Source organism: Urocitellus parryii, chromosome 11, assembly GCF_045843805.1.
Source record: "Urocitellus parryii isolate mUroPar1 chromosome 11, mUroPar1.hap1, whole genome shotgun sequence".
NCBI lineage: Eukaryota > Metazoa > Chordata > Mammalia > Rodentia > Sciuridae > Urocitellus > Urocitellus parryii.
Genome location: NC_135541.1, coordinates 102120606 through 102146390, shown reverse-complemented (window position 1 = coordinate 102146390; position 25785 = coordinate 102120606). Strand labels below are relative to the sequence as shown.

Here is a 25785-nt window from a genome sequence, read left to right as displayed (position 1 = left end):
CCTGGTGGGCTAGAGAGGAAACACATGTTCTGTTCACACCCTGGGTCAATCTTAATGTTTTGCCCCCACCCCCAGTCCTTCCACTCCAACTAAGCAGCATTCAGTTGGCATACCTGCTGCAGCTGACTTTCTTGTTCAGCTAACTGCTTACTTCCTTCCCTTGGCCTGGCTTTCTGTCTTTCTGTCTGTGCATTCTCCTTCCACTTCCCTTTCCACCCCAGTAGCAACAAGAAAAGCCAGTGTTTATTGGCCTCTTGCTATGTACAGTGAACTGTTCTAAGCACTTTATATGTGCTAACTCATTTAATCCTCATAAAAGCTCAATTAGGTGGCTGCTGTTATCATCATCCTCGTTTTGCAGGCAGAAAAACTAAGGCTCAGAGAGATTAAGTCACTCAGTCTGGTTCCAACGTTTGTGTTCCTAATTGCTACCCTATGGTGCCCCATGTTAATTCCCTTTCTAGTCTGTTGAATGAACCTTTGAAAAACACAAATGTGGGATTAGAGGTAATGTTGCAGAGCACATACTTAGGTCCAGTATGAGAAGTTGCTTCATTTTCCAATGGAAAAGGGCTCACAGTGATAGAGTCAGGACTTATCTAATCACTGAGCACTCTTAAATTCCTACCTGCCACTCATCTCGACTCTCCCTATTGAATTCTGCCCTAGAAAACTTGTCTCTGTTGAGCACTCAGTCCTGAAGCTCGAAACCTGCCCTCTCTGTGCCACTTCTCCAGCCACTCAAGTCCCTCATGAAAAGGACATGCTTTCCCAACCACTTCATCTTCCTTGGAACTGCCAGGACTTGGGCTCTGTGCTGATGAGGTTCTTGGGGAACATTGTTGAGGAGATCCATAGATGGGCATGTTTTTCAGAAGACTGGTATCAGAGGCCTGATTTCCTGCTGGGGTTTTCCAGGCCCTTTCTGATCTTTTGTTTTCCAAAGCCCGGGCATCCATCCTCTAAGAGGACAGGGGACCACATGGAAGCACATGACAACACACTACCTGCACAGAACTAGTTTATTCAGTGGTATGGGGAATGGAAAAAAAACAACAACAACAAAACTCTACCATATTTACAGTAACAATCAAACTGTACAATCTGATGGTTAGTATCAAGTTAGCATCCAGCATCTTTGTATTTTTTTTCTTTTTTAAATCAAGTCATCAGTAGTAAAAACCAGTTAAATTTTTAACCCTTTGCAGGAATTGCTGAGGAAAAGGGCAGAGGGCAGGAGGAGAATACATGGCAGAAAAACCAGAGGCCAGCCTTCCAGGTGAAGAACAGGAACACCTTTTCCTGCCCACAGCCTCTTTTTCTAGCCACCTGCTCCAGAAGGAAAGTCAGTGACAAGTCTGAAATACATGCTTAAAGGGAGACTCAAAATGAATAGCGATTGGCGAAACTGAGGGGAAGAAATGGAGCGAGGGGAAGGGCGTTAGGCCCCAAAGCCAGGGCTGCTGGGTACATACCCAACCTGCGATGGCCACATCAGACCCCCTGGGACCGGACAGAAACCCATCCCAACACAAAAAGCAAATAAATAAAAAAAATATATTAACTCTCTCTTCACAGGGAGCTGGGGTAGAATAAGGGACAAAGAGGAACAGGACCTGGTCCTTTGAAGAAGAGAGCCAATTCCAAGAAGGGGTTAAAAATAGAACATGTCTCAGAGGCCACAGCAGGTCAGACAAAGTGGCATTTGTCTGATTTGGGGAGAGTGGGTGGGTGGACACCAGAACCCAGACTTCATATCTGTGCTTGAGGCCCTTTGGGCAATTGAGCCAGCTCTGTGCTTCCTCCTCCTCCCAATCCCACCCACATGACAGCAAAGAAGCGCAACTTAACACACGACTGGCCTTCCCCAGGTGCGGGTCAAGGGTCAGGCAGGAAAAATGAAGCACTTTGGGGTCAGCAAACTGAGCAAACACCTGGGCTACAGCACGTGGCCAGAGTCCAGGAAAAGGAGAGGGGCTGGGGCAGCCGGCCCCCGCCTGGGGACGCAGGCTCCCCTTAAAACGTGTTCATGCAGCATTTGGGGGTCCAGGGGCGATGAGTCCTTCTGCCCCTGGCCGGACAGGGCTTTTTCAGTTCCTGGGAGAGGCAGCAATGGGCGGATAAGGAACGCCCTTTGCCCTGACCCCTCACCAGCTGAGGCCTGCCCGGTGCAGCCTGCAGGGTCTGACACCCCAGGTGCGTGTGGCTTTGTCCTTTCCTTTTGGTGATGGCAAATGAGGGGCAGGCCCCCTAAGAGTCCCTCTCCTCCCAGAGGCACAGCAGATGGGAAACTGAGGAGAGGCTGGGAAGCGTCCTGGGAGGTCCTATCCTCTTTGGGAAGGGAAAGGGGAGTCAGTTTCCAGCGTATAAAAAAAATTAATCCCTGAAGTCATGAAGAGTGGAGATCCTTTTTAAATTCTTTTTTCCTCTTTTTCTGAAAAACTTTGTCTTGGAGATGTTGGCCCCAGGGGTCCAAAGTGCAGTGAGGGGAATGGTGGGGAAGGGAGTTGGCACTAGATGGCCTTAGGTGCAAGGCCCAGGCTCCTCAGATGGACGTTTCGTCGCTGCTGCGGGCAGGCGGTGGGGAGCAGGGGCAGGATAAAGCACAAGACAGGAGTGGGGGCATGAGTGCAGCTGGGGAGGGGAAGGGAGCCTCGGGACGAAGGAACCACCGGCCCAGGGTTAATGCAGGAAGTTAAAGAAGAGAAATCTGGAGAGGCAGGAAAGGAGAGTGGCAGAGAAGGCAGACAGAGGGTTAGCTGGAGCAGGAGACAGAAGTTTCACCAGAAGGAAGAAACAGAAAAGCAGCCCCAGCTCCCCTCCACCCTTGCTGCTGCCCTGGGCTGGGATGCACCATATAAAGCCCAGGGGGGACTGCCACCACCCCCGGGTCACCATGGGGCACTTAGGAAGCTGGGCCATGCTCAGCCCCTCCGTCCTCTGGTTGTCAACCAGCTAGCCTGGGGAGGTGCAGAGGCAGCTCTACCCCAGCTGGGACCTCTGCAGTGGCACCCTGTCCCACCCTCCTGGCCCACTCACTCGGAGCCTGAAGAGTCCTCATCCACCGTGCCTGCCTTGATGCTCATGGCGATGGGCATTACACCGTTCAGCTGTTCCTGGAGACTCTGCCGGGGAGGTGGGCGGGGAGGGAGCCCACCCCGGCTGCCTTCGCTGGCTGAAGAACCCCGAGAAGAGCCCGTGCCGTGCTCCAGGGGAAGCCTCAGGAGGCTGCTCTTCTCACTGATGGTGGGAAGACACTTCTTCTTGAGGATGCCTGGGAGCCAGGAAGGCAGCACCATGAGATGCAGGTGGGAGGAACAGGGGTATCTCAGAAAGCCCCAGAATCAGAGGGTACTGTGAAGCGTAAGGCTGCTGACCCAGGGGAAATGGCAGCTGGGGATGCCCCGCTCACCTTTGTGAGGCTGGGCAGAAGAGCCCGGAAGGGAGCCCAAGGACACATCCCGAGACAGGGCATCTCCATTTTCCCGTGGCCGTTCCTCGGGGGCCCCACTGCCACTGCTCTCCTTTGCTGTGGTTCCAAAGTCTCCTGGCCAGGGGGCCTTCCCAGGCCCTGGGCCCCCATCTGGCAGGAAAAGGAAACAGATGAGGCCTAGAAAGAGCAGACAGCTAGGAGAGCCACCACCCGACTCCTGCTTCCCAAGAAGCCCAAGCTTCTTGGGCTCCCACAGCCTCCCAAAGGCCACAGCCCTGGTGCTGGCCCACCCTTGGGGGTGCTGTGCAGGGGCAGTCTCTCCGCTCCAGGCCCCAGCAGGCTGTCCCAGCCCTGCTCGCCAGGGAAGGCGGCCTCCTCCTCCTCCTCTTCCTCCTCCTCGCTGTCTGATGAGTGAGTAGAGGCATAGGAGCCACTCTGGTCATCTTCCAGGGACAGGTCACTGTCAGAGTCCGTGTCAGGATCTGGGAGGTCAGGGAGGGATCACAGCCGGCCCACCTATCTCAGCCCACCCTCAGCAAAAGCCAGGCCCCTGCCCCACTGGGCAGCCAGGGCCTTCCATCCTCACCGTGCTGCTGGTCTTGACCTTCCAGGAAGAGGCCGCCTGGGTCCCCCATGCCTGGGGGAACTTGGCCAGGGTTCAGGGTGGATTCTTCCCTAAGAAGAAGACAAGACCATGCTGAGGGGTCAGCTTGGCCCCTTGTCCAGCATCCTCTACTCTTCTCCCTCCTGGGATTCCCAGTTCCTGCCTATGTCTCTTACTGCTTCTAAGTGAAGCTGTCATCTGTGTTGGCCACAGTGTGCACTACTCAACTCCTAGCAGCTGGCTGGCCTGGGTCCAGCACACACAGCCCGTCCCTCCACTCCTCAGCCTTCCCACCTCCAGGGCTCACCTCAGCAAGAAGGGGATGTAGCTGGGCTGGCTCTTGCCTGAGCGGCTGGCACTGTGCAGGGAGCCAGCTGAGTCTCCATAGGGCTGGTACAGTCGCCCGTCTGCATAGGGGCTGGGGCAGTTGTAGGACTAGACAGGGGATAGACAGATAGGTCAGTAAGAAGGGGGGCAGGTGGGGTGGTAACCCCAGGCTAGGAAGTGGAAGGGTACAGGGAATTGGCCCCAGGTTCTACCTCCCACAAACTGGGTCTCACAGAGGAAGGCACCACATCTCGGCTGCCCTCATATTGGAGTCTGACCCTGGCTACAGCTTTGCCGTAGCTGTGTAGCCCTGCTCACCCCAAGTACCCTGGACTTGCTGTATAAGGGCTTGTTGGTAAAAGGTAGCCCTGGGAATTATCTCCCGAGATCATCCCAGGAGACAGGAAATTTGCCAGAATTCACGAGATTCTCAGGTGTCTTCACTCCCTCCCCCAAGTCAAAAATCCTGTGTCCCCACCCCCCCACCTCCCAGCCCACACATACCACTTCACCTTCCCTTTCTCCTTCTACAAAGAGATAGAGACAAGGAAAAAGGATAGAGGGGCAAACAGTACAGAGAGCAGGCCCCTCGGGACTGCCTTTCCCTCCTTCCGTCAAGACCCCTCCACCTCTCTGGTCCCAGGCTCCCTCACCGAGGTCAGGGTGGACTTGGTGGTCAGAGCAGGGTCAGGGCTGGGTTTGCGGCTGCAGGCAAACTTGAGTGCTTTCCGGACCTCCTTGCTAAGCACCACGTAGGAGAGGAAGATGAAAGGGCCCTGGCAGACAGAGGTAGCCATAGTCTGGGCACATCCAAGCACCCCTCAACGGTGCTTCCTCCCCTCAATATGGGTTGGCCCAGGTACCTGGACACAATTGCAGGCGGCAAAGAGGTAGTGGAAGAGAAGGGTGTCACTGTTGACAGAGAGCAGTGCCAGCAGCCACGAGGCACTCAGCAGCAGGAGGACAGCAAAGGAAGGCTGCAGGCCAGAGCTAGGGAGCATGGCAGTGTGAGCCTGGCCGGGAGGCCTCCTCGCCAATCCCCACCCTGTGTCCACACATCCCCATACTCACACAGGGCCTTTCTTCTCGAAGCCCTGCCGCTGGGCAGCACAGGAGGCCCGGGCTGCCAGGATGTACAGGAAGACACTCATCTGGGTAGGACAGAGAGGGGTGAGGAGACCAGAGGAAGAGACAGCTTCTGGCCCTCCCCGTGGGGCCTGGGAGACTTGGCTCTTCCTAAAGGGGATTCAGAGAATGCACTTGGCCAGCTCCACCCCAACTCACTTAATAGCACTTACCGAGACTGCAAAGGCCACAGGACCAGCGAAACTCCAGATGAGCGTGTCATAGATGGAGAGCCAGCAGAAGTCAGGGTTTCCATATCCTTCAGGGTCCAAGCCCACAGCTAGGCCTGGAGCAAGCAGACAGAGCAGGGGAAAGTGGTCAGGGTATAGAAAGTCAGCCTGGCTCACAGGACCAAAAATGGAGTATGCAGAGGGACGCTGTCCACACTGCTCTCCAGGAAAGGAAACCAGCCCCAGCACGGGGGCCTCAAGACTGGGTTAAATCAGAGGGAAAAGTTTGAATCAGTTATCCTGGGGTACAGGTTCTCAGGGCCTGGGCTGTGGGTTGAGGGATGGAGGCTTAGGGCTATGGTACCTCCAGGAGAGCGGACAGGAATACCTGTGATGAAGGCAGGCACGCCCCAGCCCAGCATGTAGTAGAAGCGCATGGGGCCGGCATTGACGTCACGGACCTCTGTGAGTGCCCGGTACAGGTGCAAGGCCTCCAGCAGAGCCCAGGAAAAGGTGCAGAGGTACAGGAAGTGCAGCAGGATGGCAATGACTGTGCAAGCAAACTGAGGGCCAGGCCACCAGGTCAGTGACTAGGGCATAGCCAGTGCATGGGTTCTGCCCAGGTCATGCAGCCAGGAGGGCTTGGTGTTGGGGCCTGCTTCAGGGGAAACCATGGGCCAGAGACAGGAACCTCGGGGATGCAGGGCATTCAGGAGGAACTAGAAAAGAGGAAACCATGGGCCAGAAACTGGGCTAGGCTGCAGAGTCAATGCTGCAGTGGGAGGGATCACCAGGGAGCCCAAGAGGACTGGAAGTTGTGGAAGTCTGTCTAAAGGGGAGGAGGGGCATCTTACAGGCAGGTCAGCCTGGTTGATTCCCAGGAGGAAGACCAGCTGAGCCAGGCCCAGGGCGGCTGTCAGGTTGCGTCGGATGCCATGCTGATTGGAGCGCAGGGCGCGAAGAAGGGTGAGGAAGAGGAAGGTGAGCAGCAGGGCAGCCAAGGTGACCCCTAGGGCCACGTATGTCAGTGTCTTCAGGGGCAGGATCTCTCCATTCTGCAAGGCAGGAGGCAGGAGGCCAAGGCATTGAGGGAGGGCAGGGCCTGCACACCCAGCCCAGTATCTGGGCTCCCACCCCCAGCTCCACGGCTGCCAGTCATGGGTCCAACCTCCCGCCGGGACACGTCCATGAGCACAGCAAAGCTCGTCATGTGGTTGCACTGGCAGCTGACATGGCTCTCGTTGCGGAAGACAACCTCACAGCCTCGGGCTGACCAGCCACCCGTGCCACTGACCCTGTGTGAAAAAGGCCAGGTCAAGTCAAGAAAGGTGGGGACCTGGGGACCTGGGCTCTCAGCATAAGGCCTTGGGGGTAGTGGCGGGGAGGCTCACAGGATAGAGTGGTTCCAGAAGACACAGATGGGCTTGGTCCGCTCCTCGGTCTCCAGCAGCCGGAACTGCACAGTGACTGGCTTGTCCAGGGCTCGAGGCAGGAGCTCCTCATCATCATGGACGCTGATGCTCACCACAGGGGTGTTGATGACTGGACGCTTGGGGACTCTGACACGGAGCAAACAGATGCACACTCACCCCAGCAGCCTTGTGACTGAGAGAGAGCCTCATCACTAGAAGATGTCCCACCCTTGGCCCCCCCAATGCCTCAGCTCTTACCTGCCTGTCCCCCACCCCCACCCGCCCTGTCCCCAGCTGCTCACCTCAGACTGCGCTTGTCTGGGTCGTAGTTGTGGGGCAGTAGCCCAGCCAGGGTGCGGTAGATGATGACGCTGGCCACAGCCTCTCCCTGGCTCAGCTCCGGGTGCCGCCGCTGCCGCCGTGCCAGCTCCTCAGGTTCCTGGGCCTCCCCAGGGCCAGCGGGCCTGACCACAGGGGTCATCTCTGGGAGCAGAACAGTGATACACTCAGCGGGGCCCTGGGCTGTGTGTAATCTGCATGGATGGCCTAGGCCCACCCTTGACACACACACGTGGTCCCCACTGACCTCTGAAGACAGACTCGGGTAGAATGACTGTCGTCTCTAGGTCTGGGGGCCGCTCTCCTCGCAGTGCTTCATAGCGGGGCAGCTTGGCCCCAGCAAAGTTCCCCTTGTCCAAGCGCACTACAGAGATGACTAGGGAGGGGAATGGTGACAGGTTGGACCCTGAGTGAGGCAGGCAAGCCCCCAGCATGGCTGCCCTTGAGGGAACTCTCTCCACAAACCCCCTCCTACCCCGGGCACCGGCCTCACCAATGTTGGGCGTGACAATGGTGAAGGGGCTTAGATAGGTGTGCCGCATGTTCTGGGCCAGGGCGCTGGCATAGGCCTCGTAGTGCTGGAGCAGCCAGGCGGTGCCGCCCTCCGTCTGCTGTATCAGTTCCCAGTGCCGCTTGTTGGCTGCATCCAGAAGGGCACTGCCCACTCGCAGCAGATTCTGGGGGTGGGCATGGTCATGGTGGCACGTGCTCACAGCCCACACCTGTCATCCTTACCACCAAGCCACTGCCTGGTGGCTAGAAGAGCCCTGTTCCCCACCCACTGTGCCCTCCCTAAGCGCTCCCCACTGCCCCCACTCGGTTGCACTGCCTACTCTGGTCACCAGATGCTCCACCTCTGACTCTTCCTTCTCGCTGTCTAAATAGGAGCTCCCCAGCCCCTGCACCTCACTCTCCTGCATGCCCTGCCTGCCTCCCTAGAAGTGGGATACTGATTGCTCTCAGCTCTGGATGTGCATACCTCAGTATGAGCAGCGTTCTCTGTGGCACCTGGATCTGATACAGCTTAGGAAGAGCTGCCCAGAATGTCCTACATGCTATACCAAGGCTTGGGCTCTCACTGAGGCCTCATGCTAGGAGGGAGCTCCCAAAGGTCAGGTAGGGAGGATCCCACCCCTCTGGCCCTGACATGGCCAGGAGCAGGCTCACTCACCATGACCCCCACCCAACGAGCCATCCCTACCTATTCCAAGCCCCACCTCAGTGAAGTGCACATCCTGTGTGGCAGACAGCCCAAAGCCTCTCTGGGCACTCTCGTGAGCCAGCAGCCGTGTGGCCAGCTGGTAGGCCACTTTGACATCACTGCCAAAGTAGCCAGCGGTGTGCTGTGTAGCATTGCGCAGGAGCAGGGCCAGCCGCTGGGAGCGTCCTGAGTCCAGGCCTGATTCGTTCCGCTGCAGCCGCTCAGCCTGAATGGGAGCGGGCAGAGAGGCAGGGGGTCAATTTGGACTCTATAGAGTAAATGCGCCTCAGAAAGGGGGAAAATAGACTCTTCAGGTGGGGACCCCAGAAACACAGGGGCTAGGATAGAAATCTCTTTCTCAAAGATGGGGGGGGGTGGAGAAAAAAAGGAGGGAAAGGAGTTGGAGATGAGGGTGTCCACTTACGAGACCCTTCAACTCTGAGAAGGTGACTGACGTGCAGTTGAAGAGGTTTGGGGGCAGCCAGCCCCTGTGTTCATCACAGTGGCGCACAGCGGTCCCTGGGGGGAAGAAGTCAAGAGGGCTGACCACAGGGAGACACAGAAGAAGCCCCTGACACCTGGCTGAGAAGTTCTGCTGGGGGGCCAGAGACAGAACGCAAACCAACTAGGGTCCTGCCCCCTGCAGCCCGGGGGGGGGGGGAAATAGGAAGACAGGTATAGGACATTAGAACCAAAAATCTCTGCTGCAAGATCTGTCCAAGCAAGGGCTGTGGGAGCATGAGGCACATGGCCTCCTCAAACCCCAGCCATGACTGCTCCTCTCTAGCCATCACCTTATTCTCTGTCATTTTCTGCCTATGAATTCTGCTCATCACCAATCCAAGGGCCAGTGCCAGCCTCTATCCCTGGGCTGAGTTCCTGGAACAGCACCCAACATTCCAAACTCTCAGACTGTCTGTCCTTCATGTGACACAGCTTCGGCACTAGACGGTGAGCTAAGGCTGGGAACTCTGTGAATCATCTTTGAATCTCTAGCACCCAGCACTGTGCCAAGGAGAACGAAGGCTTCTCAGTCCTTCTGTTCAGAGTCTAAGATGCAGTACTCCTAGGCAACCCTGGGAGAAGGGAGACAGTGAGCCAAGGAAAATGGGACATGGAGTCTCCAGGATCTGCAGGCCACAAAGAGGGGACCTAGGATCTTCAGTCAGGGGCTTCCTGCTCTCACCCCAGGGATGGTAGAGGCTAAGTCCTCAGTATCATATCTTGGGCCTCTAGCACCTACCAAAGGAGCCTTTAGGGCATGGGGCAGCAGCGGGCAGCCCAAAACGGGTGCGGGGCCACCAGATCCCAGCCTCGATAGCCCGTGGGCAGCTGTCATAATTCACTGCAGGGAAAAAAAGATAGTCACTAGGAGCAGCTCTCCCTTTGCAGCTCACCCATCCCTCAGCATCCCCAGACCTTCAGCCAGCCCCCCTCCTGTCCTCCCTAGGATGCAACCACCTGGCACAGAGGGTAGAGCTGCCCACCTGCCCCAAGAGCCCACCTTCACAGCCATTTGTAGTGACTTCAGCAAAAGGGTTGTCACAGCGATCACACTGGCGCCCGATGACACCAGGTTTGCATGGACACTGGCCGTCCTCAGGGTCACAGACTCGAGACAAAGAGCCTGTGGGGTAGCAGTCACACAGGAGGCAGGTGGGGCTGCCAGGAGGCCGGTAGTGATTCTCCTAGAAGGGAGGAAGGAAGAGGGAGGAGGGAAGAAGGGGGTGATGGCTCAGGCTCTTTCCTGGATGCACATAAATCTTTCAGTTGTGGCCCTCTGGAGGGAGACTCCGTGACCTCAGGTTTAAATATTCAAAATATTTAACCACTGGTCATGATTTGAAGTTGGACCCATATGCCAAGTAATCAGAAGAGCACAGCTGGCCCCAGACTTATTGGTGAAATATTGGTCCTGGATCCCCCTGTGCCCCAGATGCCTGAGGACACATAGTCACTTGCCCTGGCTGTGACAGAAAAAGCCCTGATGGGCCTCAGCTCTCTATAGGAAAGTCCATCTGCACTGCCTCCCCGCCGGGGCCCAGGAGGTATAGAACAGACGCCAAGGTAGCCGCAGTGGAGGCTTGGTTGAGGCTGTCACCTTGCAGTGGCACTCGCCGCTTGTCTTGTTGCAGTCTGGGTCAAAGCCTTTGCTGACGTCACAGTTGCACGGGCCACATGTGGGGTGTCCCCACCAGCCACGGGGGCAAGGCTGGTCGATCCTGCAGAGAGGAGCCCAGGCAATTGTGAGGTCTCTTTGCAGCTCAACCAGGCTCTTGGGGCTCTGAGGGACACACCATTGACAGGTAGCAGCCACAGAGAGCTGTTGTTGCATGCCTGACCCACTCACCTGGTCTCACAGTATGGCCCAAGGTAATTTGGGGGACATTCACAGGTGTAGCCATGGGGAGCACTAGGTTTGCGGGTACACACAGACTGGTGCTCACAAGGGTTCAGGTCACACACATTAGTACAGTTGTCACCATAGTAACCTGGGACAAGAAAGACCAGAAAGTTTCAATCCCTCCCCTCCCCTAGCACTATCATCTGTCCAACTCACTTTCAGCCACTTCCTTCTACTCTGAGCATCATACCAGCTGGCTATGGCTATGGAGTGTAGGCAATAAAGGCTCAGAGAGGTGATGTGAATGGTCCCAGGTCACACAGGAAAGCCAGTGAGACTCCAGGCACCTGCCAATCTGCCCCATTTCCTGGGATCCCTCACATACCTGGATCACAGCTGCAGGAATAGCTATCCCAGTCATTGCTGCAGTAGCTGTTAGCAGGACACGGGTTGGAGTCACAGGGGTCTGGCAAGCTACATCCTGGTTCCACGTTGATGCTCTCCCCACGGCTGGGATCAAGACTGCTGACACCCTCGGGCGTCTCACTTACCCGCACACCCTGCGGGTAAGAGGCAGAGGTCATTTGACCCTCCGTGGAGCTGGGCTCTGTGTGGCCATGGGGGTGAGAGGGCAGGGGATGAGGCTCACCTGCAAACAGCCCCGGAAGCCTCGGGCCACGCCACTGGCAGGCCCAGGGACTCCCCCGACTGTAATGTTGCTCAGGTGCAGCCCATGAAGGCGGGGGCCCAGGTTTCCCTCTGCCCTCTGTTGCCCGTAGTCGAAGGACAGGATGGCATGGCCAGGGCCCCCGCTGGCTCCCAGTGACAGCTGTGTGTGGTGCCAGTCACCATCATTGGCCCGGCCTGGCTCCAGACGGAGGGACGAGGCCTGGAGCCCTGTGCCCTCCACACTCAGCACCACATGGCCCTCTCGAAGCTGGCACAGGAAGACAGAAAGCAGGGTCAGCACACAGACTTAACTGGCTCTCCTAGTGGTCCATGGTTCCCCATCCTGCTGCCCCGCTGTGGCCACAGCAAAAGAGAGTATCTATTTCCCTCAAGCCCCATAGATGGCAGCACTGACCCACAAACGGACGCACTATCTCTTCATTTGCCCAAAGAGAAGACCTTGCTCAGTCATCTCTAGGCAGTCCCCTCGGAGGCCTGGGCCCGCCCTCCTTCTCCCATAGCGCCCAGGGTCACCTGTAGAGTAATGGTGCTGCGTCCCCTGGTGACAGCCTGTAGCAGGACGCCATTGGCCTGGCGTGTGCGGAACATGAGACTGAGGTGCCAAGGCTGAGAGATGGGCAGTGAGAGGCCATGCCAGGCCACAAGGCTGTTGCCCAGGAAGTGCTGGGGATTGGCCATTTCTGGGAAGGAGGAGGAAGGTAGACTCTGAAGGGTGGGACAGTGGAGTGCCGCAGGGGGTATGATGCTCGGAGGTGATGGCTCCAGGAGAGGCAGGGCACTGGTGCCCACTCCCTGGTCAGCCCCGCCCTCCAGAACAGGTACCTGCCTTGGGCCCGCCCCAGGCTGTGCCCAGGCCTGCCTCTGACTGGGCTCTTTGTCTCCTATGCTACCCTCTCAGGGCTCTGCCCAAACATGCTCTTCCACCCACAGCCAAGCTCGCTGCGCCCTTCCCGGTGCCTGCTCCGACCCTGCCAGTGATCCCAGACTGCTGACGGCACACAGCCCCGGCCTCTGATGGCTGCTCCTCTCCTACCCTGGGCACAGCTCTTGCCCCCGAAGCCCAGGGGACACTCGCAGCTGAACGCATCCCACTGGTTCACGCAGGTGCCCCCATTGTGGCAAGTGTTGCTGTCACACACGTTCTTCTTGGTGGGGCATCCTGGAATGGAGAGAAGGGGACTCAGCAACCCCAGACTGGGGCTCCAATGAAAAAAACCTGTGGCAACATCTGGAGGGGCCTTTAAAACCTATAGAAGCTGATTCCCCCACGCCAGACACGGCCCCTCCTCCCTGCACTGGGCTCCCAGCCCAGCTCACGCCCCCAGACCCCCATACCAGGCACAGTGCCATTGTTGGCAATGAAGTCGGCCATGTCTACGTGCCGGCTGTCCACTTGCAAGTTCTTCATGCAGCCCACAAAGTGCCGCATTCGGACAGGGAAGCTCTCAGGCAGGTCGGGCACCCCACCCAGCAGCAGGGGCCCTGTCAGATCCAGAGACCTAGGGGAACAAAACGGTGGTGACATGAAGGCGGGTTGGAGCTTCTGGCTCTTCTCTTTCCCTGTGCCCTGTCACCAGGCCAGAGAGGAAGGCCTTGGGCAGGAGGCCAGGGGAAGGAGCCATTCCAACCTGGAGCGAGCTTGCTCATACAACCCCTTCCCACACAGCCCCAGAAGGGCTTGCTCTAATTCCCCTTATTGACACCAGCTCTCACAGGCTGAGCAAGGGCTAAGGGATGCAAGGCAAGGGGGTGCCACATCAGGCTTGGTTCCTACACTGGAGTCCCATAAAAGCCCATCTCTTGACCTGCACTCCCAGCCCATCCTGCACCTCGCCCTCAACACATCCCCTGACCCTTTCTCCTGCTTACTTCTTGCTGCCACCCTGGGTGCCCTGAGCAGCACAGGAGTAGTTGCCCAGTATAGCTCCGAAGCGCAGAGCCACTCCTGTATCACAGCCATCCACAGACACCACAGCCACCTTCTGTTCAGATGGGCCCTGCGGGAGCCCCGTCTGACCCAACAGTGGCTGTAGACAGGGAAGGACAGAGAAAGGAAGCAGTGGGCAAGGAGCCCATTAGGATCATAGGCCAGGCACAAAGACACACGGGCACACTTTCACTCATCTGTGTGAACCTACACACACACACACACACACACACACACACAGAGCACTGCCCAGTGGAATGGGAACATCCCAGCAAGGTGGCATGTTCCCACCCTCTCCCTCCCTCTTAGACAAAAGTGCCATACCAGCCCCACCCACTGTAGGCAGTGCCACCCAGATCTAGATGGGCACGTGAGCCAAGAACAGAGCCCTCCAACTCCTCTCTCCCCGTCCCACACCCACCTTATTATAGTACTTCAGCTGCACCGTGTGCCACTGGCCATCACTGACCCCTCCAGGTACAAATGGTGACACGGTGGTGGTCGACTCTCCTGGGGAAAGGACCAGGTAAGCTGGGACACCACAAGAGAGCTAGGAATGGCAGGGGTGGGGTGTGCCCAGGATTGGGGCTGGGCCTGTGAGACATGGGGCCTTAGGGAGATGGGCAAGGACATGGGGCAATGAGGATCACCTGCAGAGAAGGTGAGTTGAACCTGCTCCTGGATCACCTCGAGGGCCACAAAATCATGCTTCTCATTGAAGCGCCCATTGTACAACAGCAGCCCGTTGCGCTCCTTAGTGGCAAACCTGTGCAGGATTTGGGGACAGGGGCAGGGAATGGGGCACCCACCTGGATGCCAGCACCTCAACCACCTAACTAGCATCTGATCCCACCCAGTACTCTCCAGAGGGTCGACGCCTGGCCAAGACTGTGAGCCATGGGGCCACAATGTGGAAGGTGAACCCAAACAAGACCCCTGGCTCCTCACCCTGGAGAGTGACAGGCACCGGAAAGCCTGCTGGCAAGGTGTACAGGCAACTGCCAGTGCAGGCGGGCTCTGCCAGCAACCTGCTCTAAGCACTCCTGCTGCCTGACTTTCATTTCATCCACAGGACAGGGGGTTCTCCAGACTCACACTGCACCCCAATGTCCCCATGGCCCAGCCACTCACGAGAGGGCCAGGGTGAAGTGGAAGCGCTGGCGCAGGCCACGGAAGGTGATAAAGGAGCGGGCAGGGAAGCTGCGCGTGGTCACCCGGCAGTAGGGCTTCTCGAAGTCCCCAGATGGGCAGTCACACTTGAAACCGCCCACTAGCAGGTTGACACAGGTACCCCCATTCTTGCAGACACCTGGGGTGCAACGGCCTGAGCGGGCACTCACCTCACAGTGCTCACCTGGGCAAGAGGAAGGGCAGGGTGAGTACCAAGTCCCTGAGGATAGGGAGGGAATCTGGGCTTCTTCCCCCCACTAATATTTCCCACAACCTTCCACAGCCCCCCACAATACTCCCAAACTCTCCTGCACATCCCCACTTCCTCTCCTGCACCCATCTTCCCTGAGATCTGTGATACCCCAGCCCTTCCTGACTGCTGCTTGGCCCACCATGCCCTTCCCACCACAGTTCCAAGCACAGCTCCCCTGCAAGTTCCCTGAAACTCCCAGTCCCTTCCCCACTCCTGCTGGGTTTCACTGGCACAGGCCACTAGGCCCCTGGTCCTTAGGCCAAGATCCTAGCAGCCTTTGGTGTCATCTGTGGGGCAAGCTTGGGGATGCTCAGGCCCCTGCAGGGGTACATGTGCAATGAGGGGACAACATGAGGGCTGTGTCCCCTCACTTTCTCCCTTCCTCCCACTGGTGCTTTTGTCCCTGTCAGGCACTGAGATCAGTTTCTTTCCCTGGGGATGGGACTAGGCTTCTGCTTGGATTTGTTTGAGTTATGGGGTGGGGCAGGTCGGAGAGGGAAGCTGGGTACTTCCCCAGGAACAGAGAAGATAATTCCCACCCTGAGCCCTGGGGTCCAGACTAAGGACCCCTGTGCACTCACAACACCAAGTGTAGGGGCCTGAGCCATGGGACAGATCAGGATTCAGTGGAGGAACTGAAAATTCCAACATCAGATGGGAAAATCCACCCTTCTCTCCCTCCCCATTCCCAGATTGTAGAGATAGGTTCTCAGCTCCTGTGCCTAGTGACTGGCTCTTGTTTCCATGGAAACTGTTGTTCCCTAGTCTAAGCACCCCCCTCCCCATCCTCCTGGACAAAGACTCCCCTCCCCTCCTCTGAGCACTCCCCTCCCCTCCCCCCACCCCTAGCAGTAACAGAGTCAAGTCTGGCAAGTTATGAGCAAGAGGATGCAGCAGGGAAGGCAGGAGGCAGAGCCAGTAGGCATGGCTTGGAGGACGGGAGGAGGCCTGGGCATCTGAGAAGGAAGGGGAGCAAGGTGCATCCTAAGAAGAATCAGGAGCCTGTGAGGAGGGGTCAGGGACACAGAGCAGAGGCAGTGAGCAGCCTGGGGAGAGGCCAGAGGAGGATGTGGTAAAGACCTCAGTTCACAGTCCCACAGGGAGGCAACAGTGGAGCCATTGTGCCCAGGCCACATAGGTGCAATGTCCTTTTAGAACACCCCTCACTCCAAACCCATCCAGCTTCTCAGCTCCTTCTGACCTGCCACTCCCGGAGTGGCCCGGTAGGAAAGTGCTTGCTATACAGCTCAGGAAGGCAACTCACTCAGCAGAGGGGGAGACGGGAGGGTAGGCCAGTCTCATCTCTAACTGAGCTGTACCTGGAGCAAGTCACCCCTTCTCAGTCAACACTACCCACAAGACAGTTCTTTTCTGTATGCCAAATTAATTGAATTAATCCAACTTTTGACCTAAGTAGATTTTTTTTATCTCCATTCTAAATTACTGAAGCCCAGAGAAGTAAGTAACTTGCCCATAGTCACACAGCTATGAGCAGCAAAGCTGGAATACAAAGCCAAGAGCAACGCTGACCTGTCTTTACATGTGTGGGAATGGGTGTGCATGCGTGGGTGTGAGTGTGTGCATGCACAGTGAGAGAAGGGCTCCTCAGTCTGTCTTCCACAAGAGGCTGTTGTGTGAGATTTATGAATGCCTAGTGTTACTACACCTTACTCCTGAAAGGAATGAAACAGGCCCCCATCATTAGCCTGATTTGTGCTTGCAACTTGGCGTCAGCCCTTCAGGGCCACCCCCTCGGGTCCCTCCCTTGACTCACCCGTGTAGCCCTCACGGCAGAGGCAGGTGTAGCCTCCCTCACGGCTGCGGCAACGCCCGTGGGGACCACAGGGGCGCGAGTAGCAGAGGTCCACCTCCGTCTCACAGTAGTCTCCGGTGAAGCCTGGTGGGCAACGGCAGCGCAGGCCCCCGACCGGGTGGATGGGCCGAAAGAGCACGGAGGAGGAGGCGATGAAGGGCGCCGAGGAGTCGAAGCGCAGGACCGACACGCAGCGCATGTAGTTCTCACAGGGCTCGCGCAGGCAGATGTTGTCGTCGAAGGGCAGCACGCGCTGCGCCGAGATGGCCGTCAGCAGGCTGCGATTGAGGTACAGGCGCTCCTGCAGGTCTTCGGAGGGCAGAAAGGGCGGCCCACCCCCGGGTCCCGGTGGCTGGCCCACTGACAGGCTCACATTGAGGATGTGGCCCCCAGGGGCGTCGGTGTCCCGCTGCACGTTGAAGACCACCACGTGGTCCGGGGGCGTGGCCAACGTGGCGGCCACAGCTTGAATGAAGAGGCCCAGCAGTGGTGACAGGAAGCGCTCAGGCGACATGTCTTCCAGGCGCAACGTGATACTGTGTGTGAGCATCTCATCTGTGATAATGGTGACGCGCAGTGCACACTGGGCTGTCACGCTGTGAACGCCATCTGTAAAAGGCCACACGGGTCAGCACCCAGGCTTGGAATCGGGTTGGGGAGGGCAGAGGTGCCAAGCCCAGACTACCCCCCTGGCCCTGGGCAGTAGAGTGGGGTAGGCCCTGTGCAGTAAGTAGCAACAGGAGGTGGGAGCAAAGGGGACGAGAATCCGGCTTGCACGTTCTGGGGCCAAGAAGAAGCCTCCTTTTCTAATCGCCATAAAGGTGCCCAGTGAACGCTTGTGGGTACGACACTTCTTGAGAGATAAACTCCCATAGGTACTTAAGGAGATGAGACTTTCAGAAGACCTCTTTGCATATTTTCGCAATATCCGCTATTGTGAGGCATGGCACACCTTTTTTTTTTTTTTTTTTTTGTGGGGGTGTGTGCTGAGGATTGAACCCAAAGATGCTTTACCACTGAACTACATCCTCAATTCTTTTTAATTTTTATTTTGAGATAAATAGAATCTTGCTAAATTGCCCACCTTGAACTTTGCAATCTTCCTATGTTGACCTCCTAAGTGTGTACCACTGTGACATGGCACACCTTTTATGTTTGTACATCAGTCCCTGATGGAGCCATGAGTCCTCCTCCCTTATATCAACTCTGGGCTTCCTTGCACAGGAACTCTGTCTTTTGCTTACTTCTGTACAGGATCCAGAATATTGTGACACCCACAAAAACCATCTCCTCTTGTCCTCATCCTGTACATCTCAACATTACCATACCCCTGGCCCTGGCTGTGCTCCCCGCTCTCCCACTGAAGCAGGTAGGGAGTGGGAGGTGAACTGGGTCAGTGGGCCACCAGGTCCCCCTCCCACTGAGCCCCATGGCTGCTTGGGCACAAGCCCGCTATTCCCATGGCAACACCCCACACAAAGCATTCTTCCCGCCCAGTTCTCTGAGCTACTTGCGGGTAGCCTGGGGATCCCACCCCAGGAAATCCAGCTGAGCCACCTTAACCGGTGACAGCACCACCCACTGCTTTTTGCTGGAGACAGGATGAGTGAGGGTGGGGATCTGGACAGAGATGGAAAAGCCTGGGCAGCTTCCACCTGGAGACTCTAAAGTCCCATTAGGCTGGTCTTTCCTCTGGCTCTGGGGCCTCTAACTACCCTTCACCAACTTGGATCACCATATTGCACCCAAACACCTGCCTGCCATTTCCCCAAGGTGACACACTCACTTATAAACAGCTAAGTACTAACACTCATTGGTATCTCACTCTACCCACACACCTGAAGCCCAGAAATACCGTACACACCTGAATGTGCACATACATGGGAATGGATTTTATTTTGCTCAAAAATGAAAGATGGGGTCATGGGGAAGGAGAAATGGTTTGGCAGGGCCATAAGGGCTATTCAGATTTTTGTTTAGTGCAATGCCTTACACGTGTAGGTGTTCAGTAAACACTAAGATGCTGATGAGAATCTATTCAGTCTCTACAGTGAAGAAAGTTCTTCAAAACACGACAGGAGAGGCTCAACTAGATATGGAAAAGGACGCCCAAGCAGGAATGAGGCGGGAGCCAGTGTTTCTGGGTGGGATGGGAGTAGGAGAGGGATATGGGAATAGATTCTGTGACTATGTCACACCTCCTGGAGGTGACTGATTACCCTGGCAGCTCAGTTGAGCTGGGGCAGGCTGAAGGCAGACACCCATCTCGGTGTGTCCTCAGCCATTATCCACCTGCCCTCCAGCCTCATTGCCATGGTCCACCTGCTCTCACTATCAAGTCTGATGTCATCATTTGCTGCTGCTCTTCCAGAAGCTGCTCCCCAGGTTTCCCTTCCTACCTAGTCTATCCAGACATCAGTCCTGAGTCCTCCAGTCTTCCAGCCTGCCCTGAGAGATCACCTGCTCCAGGAAGCCTGCCCCTACTTATGATCAAGCTCCACTTGCCTCCCTCTTTCAGATTCCCCTGTCCTAAAACTGGTACAGGGCTCTGATGCACCTGCCCAGTGGTTCCCAGATGGAACATTCCCTGCAAAGCAAACTGACCCAACACTCAGTGCTCCTAACTCAACCAGTGGAAGAGAGGGGGCAGTCAAGGCCGATGAGCAAGAGAAGCCATACTGCCCCTCAGCCCTGGGAACAAACACTTCTCTCTGTGTCCCCCTCTGCCATCCCAGGCCCCTCCTGTGCCCTTCTCTCAGCATGTCTCTGTTGCTTCCCATCTGGTCCACCATCTGTGACCACCTGCCCCCTCTGTTATTGTCCCTATCCCAGCAATCAACCCACTCTTCTCTCCTTCTTCTTTGTCCCTTTCCTCTGCCTTGACCTGGGTCACCCCTCAGGTGCAAAAGCAGGGTGGAAACAAGGATAGAGGGTGCATTGCCTGAACTGTCCTGGACAAAAAAGAAAGAGTTGATAGACTCTGACTCAGGAAACACCACCTGGGCCTAGCGCTCAGCCAGCCGCCCCTGGGCAGGTGCCAGAACCAGACTTCCAGCCTCTCTTCTCCTGGCAGATGTGCCAGTGAAGGCTGCGGCCTGGAGGGGCTCTGCGGGTCTGAGGGCTGAGCAGACCATAGGCAGGAGCTCCTGCGTGTCCCAGCAGAGGAAAGAAGCAGGGGGGAAAGTTCAGGCTCCAAGGGAGACATCTAGCCCAAGTTGGAGCAGCTGCAGCCACAGGGAAGAAGAGGGAGAAGACAGCAGCATAAACAGACACCAAACAGGGAAGACAAAGCCCCAGGAAAAAAGCCAGCAGTGGAGAGAGTAGGAGAGAAGGAGAGAGACACACAGGAGCTGGGGAGAGGACAACAGAGAGGCAGTGCTGAAGGGCCGCATGGGCAGGGTGGGAAAGAAGGGAGAGACAAAGAACAGAGAGAGAAAACAAAGGGGCAGTGGGAGTCAGCTCCCCCCCCCCAGCCTCCTGAACTTTGGGGTTGCCTTGGTGACTGCCTCCAAGGGTCAGGGCTGAGGGGGGAGGGTGGGGCTGGGACTGAAGGGCCAGTCCCAGCTGCCCAGGGGCTGCCCTGGCCTTCCCCTGTAGTCTAGAGGAACTGCCCTGGTGAGAAACCACATGCTGAGCAGGGGCTGCCTCTGCCCCATCCCTTAGTGTCTAGCCACACTCACTTAGGGGATGGTGGGGGGGTAGAGGACCAGACCAGGAGCCCCTTCCTTTCCACCCCCTTCCTACTGCCACAGATGAGGCTGGCCCCCCCTTCCTCCTCCTGGAGCAGAAACTGAAGCTTCAGGAGACACAGAGCCTGGTCCACATCCTCTGAAAGCTCCCACACCTGCTCCCTGTGGCCACCTGAGGGGTGGGGTGGGCAGCAGCGTTTCCAGCAAGGAGCATGAGCGGGGAGGGGGCCTGAAGCCACACCCTGACTCCATGCTTCTTACAGATGGTGGGAATGGGGGCCTGCCAGCCTCTTCTGTTCTTCCTTTCCTGTGTGTCTGAAGGCTGTCTGGAGTGGGGTGCCCTGACCAATCCCTGGGTGTATAACTAACACTGGGCCTCCCATGAGGATCTCAGCTGTTCCCAGTCTCACAGAGGCACTCAGCAACCTGAGTCTGGTCTCCTCCTTGCCTTTCACCCCCACAGCTGACAGAAAGCACAGAACATGGTCACCCACCCATCCAGCTCTCCTCCCCCAACCCTGCTATCCAGGGAGTCTGCAGGCTGAGCGCTTGACCAAGCAGCAGGAATGCCCAGTCTGGGTCCTGGCCAGGCTCCCACGCCCCTGGGACTCTGTTTTCTCCCCACCAGAACAGGCCCTTGGGGGTCTCTGCCCTCAGAGCCCAACAGAATGAGTCCTGCCTCATCCTGATTCCCATACCCCATCCCCTGAGCCTGGGCTGGTCATGGCCATCGGGGAAGACTGGCACCCTAAAAACAGTCTATGCGGAGGCAAGGGAGTCCCGGAGGCCTTAGCCTGCCCCTGGTTTCATTGTAACCCCTCCCCCAAGCCAGACCCCCAACCAGGGACTCTGACAGTGGGGTCTGTTTGGACAGAGACAATGAGCTTTGGCCTCACTTCCTGCGGGAGCTCTGAAGGGGGAGCCAGGCCAGGCTCTTTCTGCCTGGAGGAAAAGAATGCACTAGACAAAGTCCACGTCAGCCCATTTTGTGGCTCAGCCGGGAGCCAGAAGGGGCCAGAAGAGGACTGCAGGGTCCTGACCCCTCGGCAGCCACTCAGTGCCCCTGGGTCCTCTGCTCTGCCAGAGGCTGTATGAGATCACAAGAACATGCTGTGGGACATGGAGGGGTGCTGAGGGCCTGCTTGCCTCTCTTCTCCAGGCCAGGGTCCTCCCCACCCCTCCCCCAGATCTCCTGGCCTCCCAGTCTTCCACGCGCCTTTTTTCACAATTCTTGGCAGCCACAGCCAGGGCAGCCTCACAACACTTCCCCCACCACGTCACAGGCTGGTAGGCAGGGGGCAGCCAACCGAAGCAGCCCAGCCCAGCCTCGGGCAGCAGGCGGGGCCTGCACCAGCTGCCAGGATTCCTAGGGCTTCTTCCCAAGCTGGTTCTTGCCCTCTCACCCTCTGGGCCAGCCACCAGGCAGGTGGGTCAACAGTTCCTCCTTGGATGGCTCTCTACCTCCCACCTCCCGTGGTTGCCTGGGACCTCTCGTGGGCCTCCTCCCACCCCAGCACCACTTTGGGCCCCTCCTTACCTGACACCAACACGCTCATGATGGCCTCCAGAGGCCGGTTGTTATCCAGTGCCCGGCTCAGCCTCAGCTCTCCCGTGGAAGCGTTGAGTAGGACCAAGCTGAGTTCATTTCCCCGCTCAAAGCTGTAAGTCAGGCTGTCTGAGATGTCAGGGTCATGAGCAGGCACACGGCCAATGGCACCCCCAGGGAAGCTGCTCGAGCGGTTGGTGACATAGTTGTTGAAAAGGATTTCAAAGTTGCCCAGCACTGGTGGGTTATCATTGCGGTCAAGGAGGCGGACATGGACAGTAGCCCTGCTCACCAGTGGAGCTGATGTGGCCTGGATGACCAGGACGTATTCAGGCCGGTCCTCGTAGTCTAAGTCCACCAGGGCAGTCAGCTCCCCAGAAAAAATATCCAACTGGAAGACCTCAGGGATGTTACCCTCCACAATCTGGTACATGATCTGTGCATTGGTGCCTTCATCAGGATCAGTGGCCGTGACACGGGCCACGGCCAGCCCAATGGGGCTGTTCTCTTCTACAAACACATCAAACTCATCCTGCTCAAAGACAGGTGGATTGTCGTTCACATCTAACACAGTGACTGTCACTTCCATGGGTGTGCGGGCTGGGGGCATCCCCTTGTCCACTGCATATGCTCGCAAGATGTACTGGGCCACATTCTCACGATCTAGCCTGCGCAGTGTTCTCACTATGCCTGAAGTGGACTCTACAATAAAGTCACCATCTCCATCATCACCTCCTTGGAAGGTATAGAATACCCGGCCATTAAGACCAGAGTCACGATCAGTGGCTGAGATCTGCAGGACACTGGTGAAAGGGGGCACATCCTCATAGACACTGCCCTGATAGGAATCCCGTAGGAACTGAGGAGCATTGTCATTCACGTCATTCACCAGAATCTCCAGGTAGGTGGTGTCAGACTTCTGAGGAATGCCATTGTCCCGAGCAGTGATGGCCAAGGTATAAGACACCTGGTCTTCATAGTCTAGTTCAGCCTGGGTGGTGACAGCCCCTGTATCTGCATCAATACGGAACTGGGGGATGCTGTCCTCCATAAAGTAGGTAATACGGGCATTCTCACCTGTGTCCTCGTCTGTAGCACTGATCAGCACCACCGTGGTGCCTGCTGGCCGGTCCTCATTAACATTCACTGTATAGTGGGAGCTCTGAAAGACCGGACGATGGGTGTTGGCATCAGTGACATTCACCACAATCTGTGCTGTATCCTGCCTTGTGCCATCAGAGGCAGTAACAGCCAACACATACTGCCTCTCAAGTTTGTAGTCCAGTGGCAAGGCGAGGGACACCAGCCCACCGCCACTCTGACTGGTGATGGAGAAGCGGTTGCGGGTGTTACCGCTGGTGATCTGGTATGTGATGACACTATGAGCATCGCGGTCCACAGCTGACACAGTCACTACACTGGTGCCCACTGCTGCATCCTCATTGAGCCTAACTGTGTACTCTGGCTGGGTAAAGGTTGGGTTGTTATCATTGACGTCCAGGATGGTTACACTGACACTGGCTGAGGCAGTGAGTGCTGGGATGCCATGGTCTCGGGCTTCTACCCCAAAGCTATAGAAATCAACTTCCTCCCGGTCGAGCTCAGCAGCCACAGAGATCCAGCCTGTGCCATTGTTGATGGTGAAAGGGAAGTCATGCCCAACTCCAGCAAGGCGGTACTCCAGGCGGGCATTGTCACCAGCATCAGCATCAATTGCCTGGACATGGAGAACCAAGTAGCCTAAGGGGACACTCTCCAGGACAGTAGCTTGGAAAGGGGTGCTGACAAAGATAGGGGCATTATCATTAATATCCAGGACTTGCACTGTTACCAAGCCAGAGACATTAGACAGTGGGGGCCGACCCCCATCCTGTGCCCGCACCCGTAGAGTATACTCTTTGGTTGTCTCATAGTCAAGAGGGCTCACCACATCCAGGGCCCCAGTCTGGGCATCCAGATAAAACTGTCCCCGAGCATTGCCACTCATGATGCTATAGTGCACCAGGGCATTGCTGCCCTTGTCCCGGTCCGAGGCTGTGACACGGAGTACTGGTGCCCCTGGGGTCACATCCTCTCGCACCTGGACCACATAACGCTTCTCACTAAACTGAGGGGCATTGTCATTGTCATCCTCCACAGACAGAAAAACAGTGGCTGTGGCACTCCGTGGACCTGGGTCCCGACCCTGGTCAGTTGCTTCCACTGTCAGCTTGTAGGACTCCACCTCTTCCCGATCCACTGGGCCACGGGTTCGGATCACACCAGATCGAGGGTCAATTTCAAAGACTTCCGAAGGGCTGCCCCCAGGCCCCTCCAGCAGGCGGTACAGAATATTGGCATTGGGGGGAGCATCACCATCCGTGGCCCTGACAGTGAGCACCTCATAGCCAACCTCCAGGTTCTCCCTGAGGCTCTCCTTGTACTCCTGCTGCTCAAAAACAGGGTCATGGTCATTGGTGTCAGTCACCAAAATGGTGAGTGTAGCCAGGGCACTCCTTCGAGGCATACCATGATCCTGTGCAGTGACCCTGAAGACATGGGTACTCTTGGTCTCCCGATCCAGCTCCTCTGCTGTGGTGACAGCACCAGTGATTGGGTCCAAGGAGAAGAAATGGTTGGAGCGGCTATCAAAGAGGGCATCCATGGTGTACTCCAGCCGACCTGCCTCTCCCTCATCTGGATCGATGGCACGGAGTGATGCAACAGAGGTTCCCGCTGGCTGGTTCTCAGGCACTGTGGCCTGATAGCTGGGGGGTTGGAACTGAGGTGCTGTATTTACATTCCTTTTTCGCCGTCCACCCATGGACTCCTCTGGTGACCCTTCCCCTGTCCTGAGCCCTGGGACCTGTGCCAGCTTGCAGGACTGACATTTCAACTGTGGAGCCTTTAAGCAAGGGTGCTCCTGAGGCAGGGTCAACTTGCCCTGTGGAGAAAGGTGGCCTCCAATGCCCAGGAGGCGACAGCTCCAGGGGCAGCCTTCAGGGGCTGGTGGAAGGGGGATATGGGCGCCAGATTCTGGACACCAGACCCTCAGGCCATCGTGGTGGGGCACCAGGTGGCCAGTCAGCTCAATGCCTGCATCTCTGCAGCGGCTGGTATAGAGCCAGAGGTTCGAGGCTGAAGCTGGACAGAGCCAGCCCACGGGGGCGCAGGCCCCCGAGGAGCCTCGTCCCCCAGACCCGAGAGAACGACAGGGCCCCACTTGGTCTCCCAGTAGTGGTGGCAGCGGCAGCAGCAACAGCAGCAGCAGCAGCGGCAGCGGCAGCGGCAGCGGCGGCGTTGGGAGGGGGGCGCTGGCAGCCCGGGTCCGCATCTCTCCCTGCTCCCGGCCGGCCGGGTCAACAGCCGCCGCGGCTCCTCCTCCGGCTCCTGCCGGCCCCGCCGCGCCTCATGCCCAGGCCGGGGCACCGGTCCCCGGGGGCCACCTGTGCGCCCCGCGGGGCCTTCGCCTAGATGGCTCGGCGGGGCCCCGCGCTGCGCCCTCCGATGCGCCCGGGCTCACACCGCTCCGGGAGCCAGACCCGTTCTCGGGTCACCCCAACCACCGCAGGCTCACGCCGCGCTTCCACCTGCGTGCCAGACACTCGCACCTGCGCCCGCGGGTCCCGAAGCGCCCCGGGCCCGGCCAACCCCGGCGGGTTCCCGAGCCCCAGGGTGTCCCCTCCGCCCGCGGGGGATCGCCCACCTGCGCCCACGGAGCTGCGAGCCCGGCCCCCGGCCCGGCCCCGGTCGCCACCGACGG

The 25785-nt window shown here is 57.4% G+C and overlaps 1 protein-coding gene across 1 annotated transcript; it reads right to left on the bottom strand.

Moving 5' to 3' along the window:
* Positions 1-1016: 1016 nt before the first annotated feature.
* On the bottom strand, positions 1017-25757 carry Celsr2 (cadherin EGF LAG seven-pass G-type receptor 2). Its single transcript, XM_026402791.2, has 34 exons — positions 22035-25757; positions 16770-17417; positions 14704-14926; positions 14223-14338; positions 13994-14082; positions 13515-13672; positions 12981-13144; positions 12679-12804; positions 12159-12325; positions 11605-11892; positions 11341-11515; positions 10962-11103; positions 10713-10833; positions 10116-10299; positions 9855-9956; positions 9036-9130; positions 8628-8837; positions 7904-8087; positions 7658-7786; positions 7374-7554; positions 7051-7218; positions 6828-6954; positions 6514-6714; positions 6048-6222; positions 5663-5775; positions 5436-5515; positions 5228-5354; positions 5018-5140; positions 4345-4472; positions 4020-4108; positions 3724-3915; positions 3413-3583; positions 3040-3274; positions 1017-2710 (listed from the first exon to the last, which is right to left on the bottom strand). The coding sequence occupies exons 1-34, from the start codon at positions 25354-25356 to the stop codon at positions 2683-2685; spliced, it is 8781 nt and encodes a 2926-aa protein (XP_026258576.2). The 5' UTR covers positions 25357-25757; the 3' UTR covers positions 1017-2682.
* Positions 25758-25785: the final 28 nt, after the last annotated feature.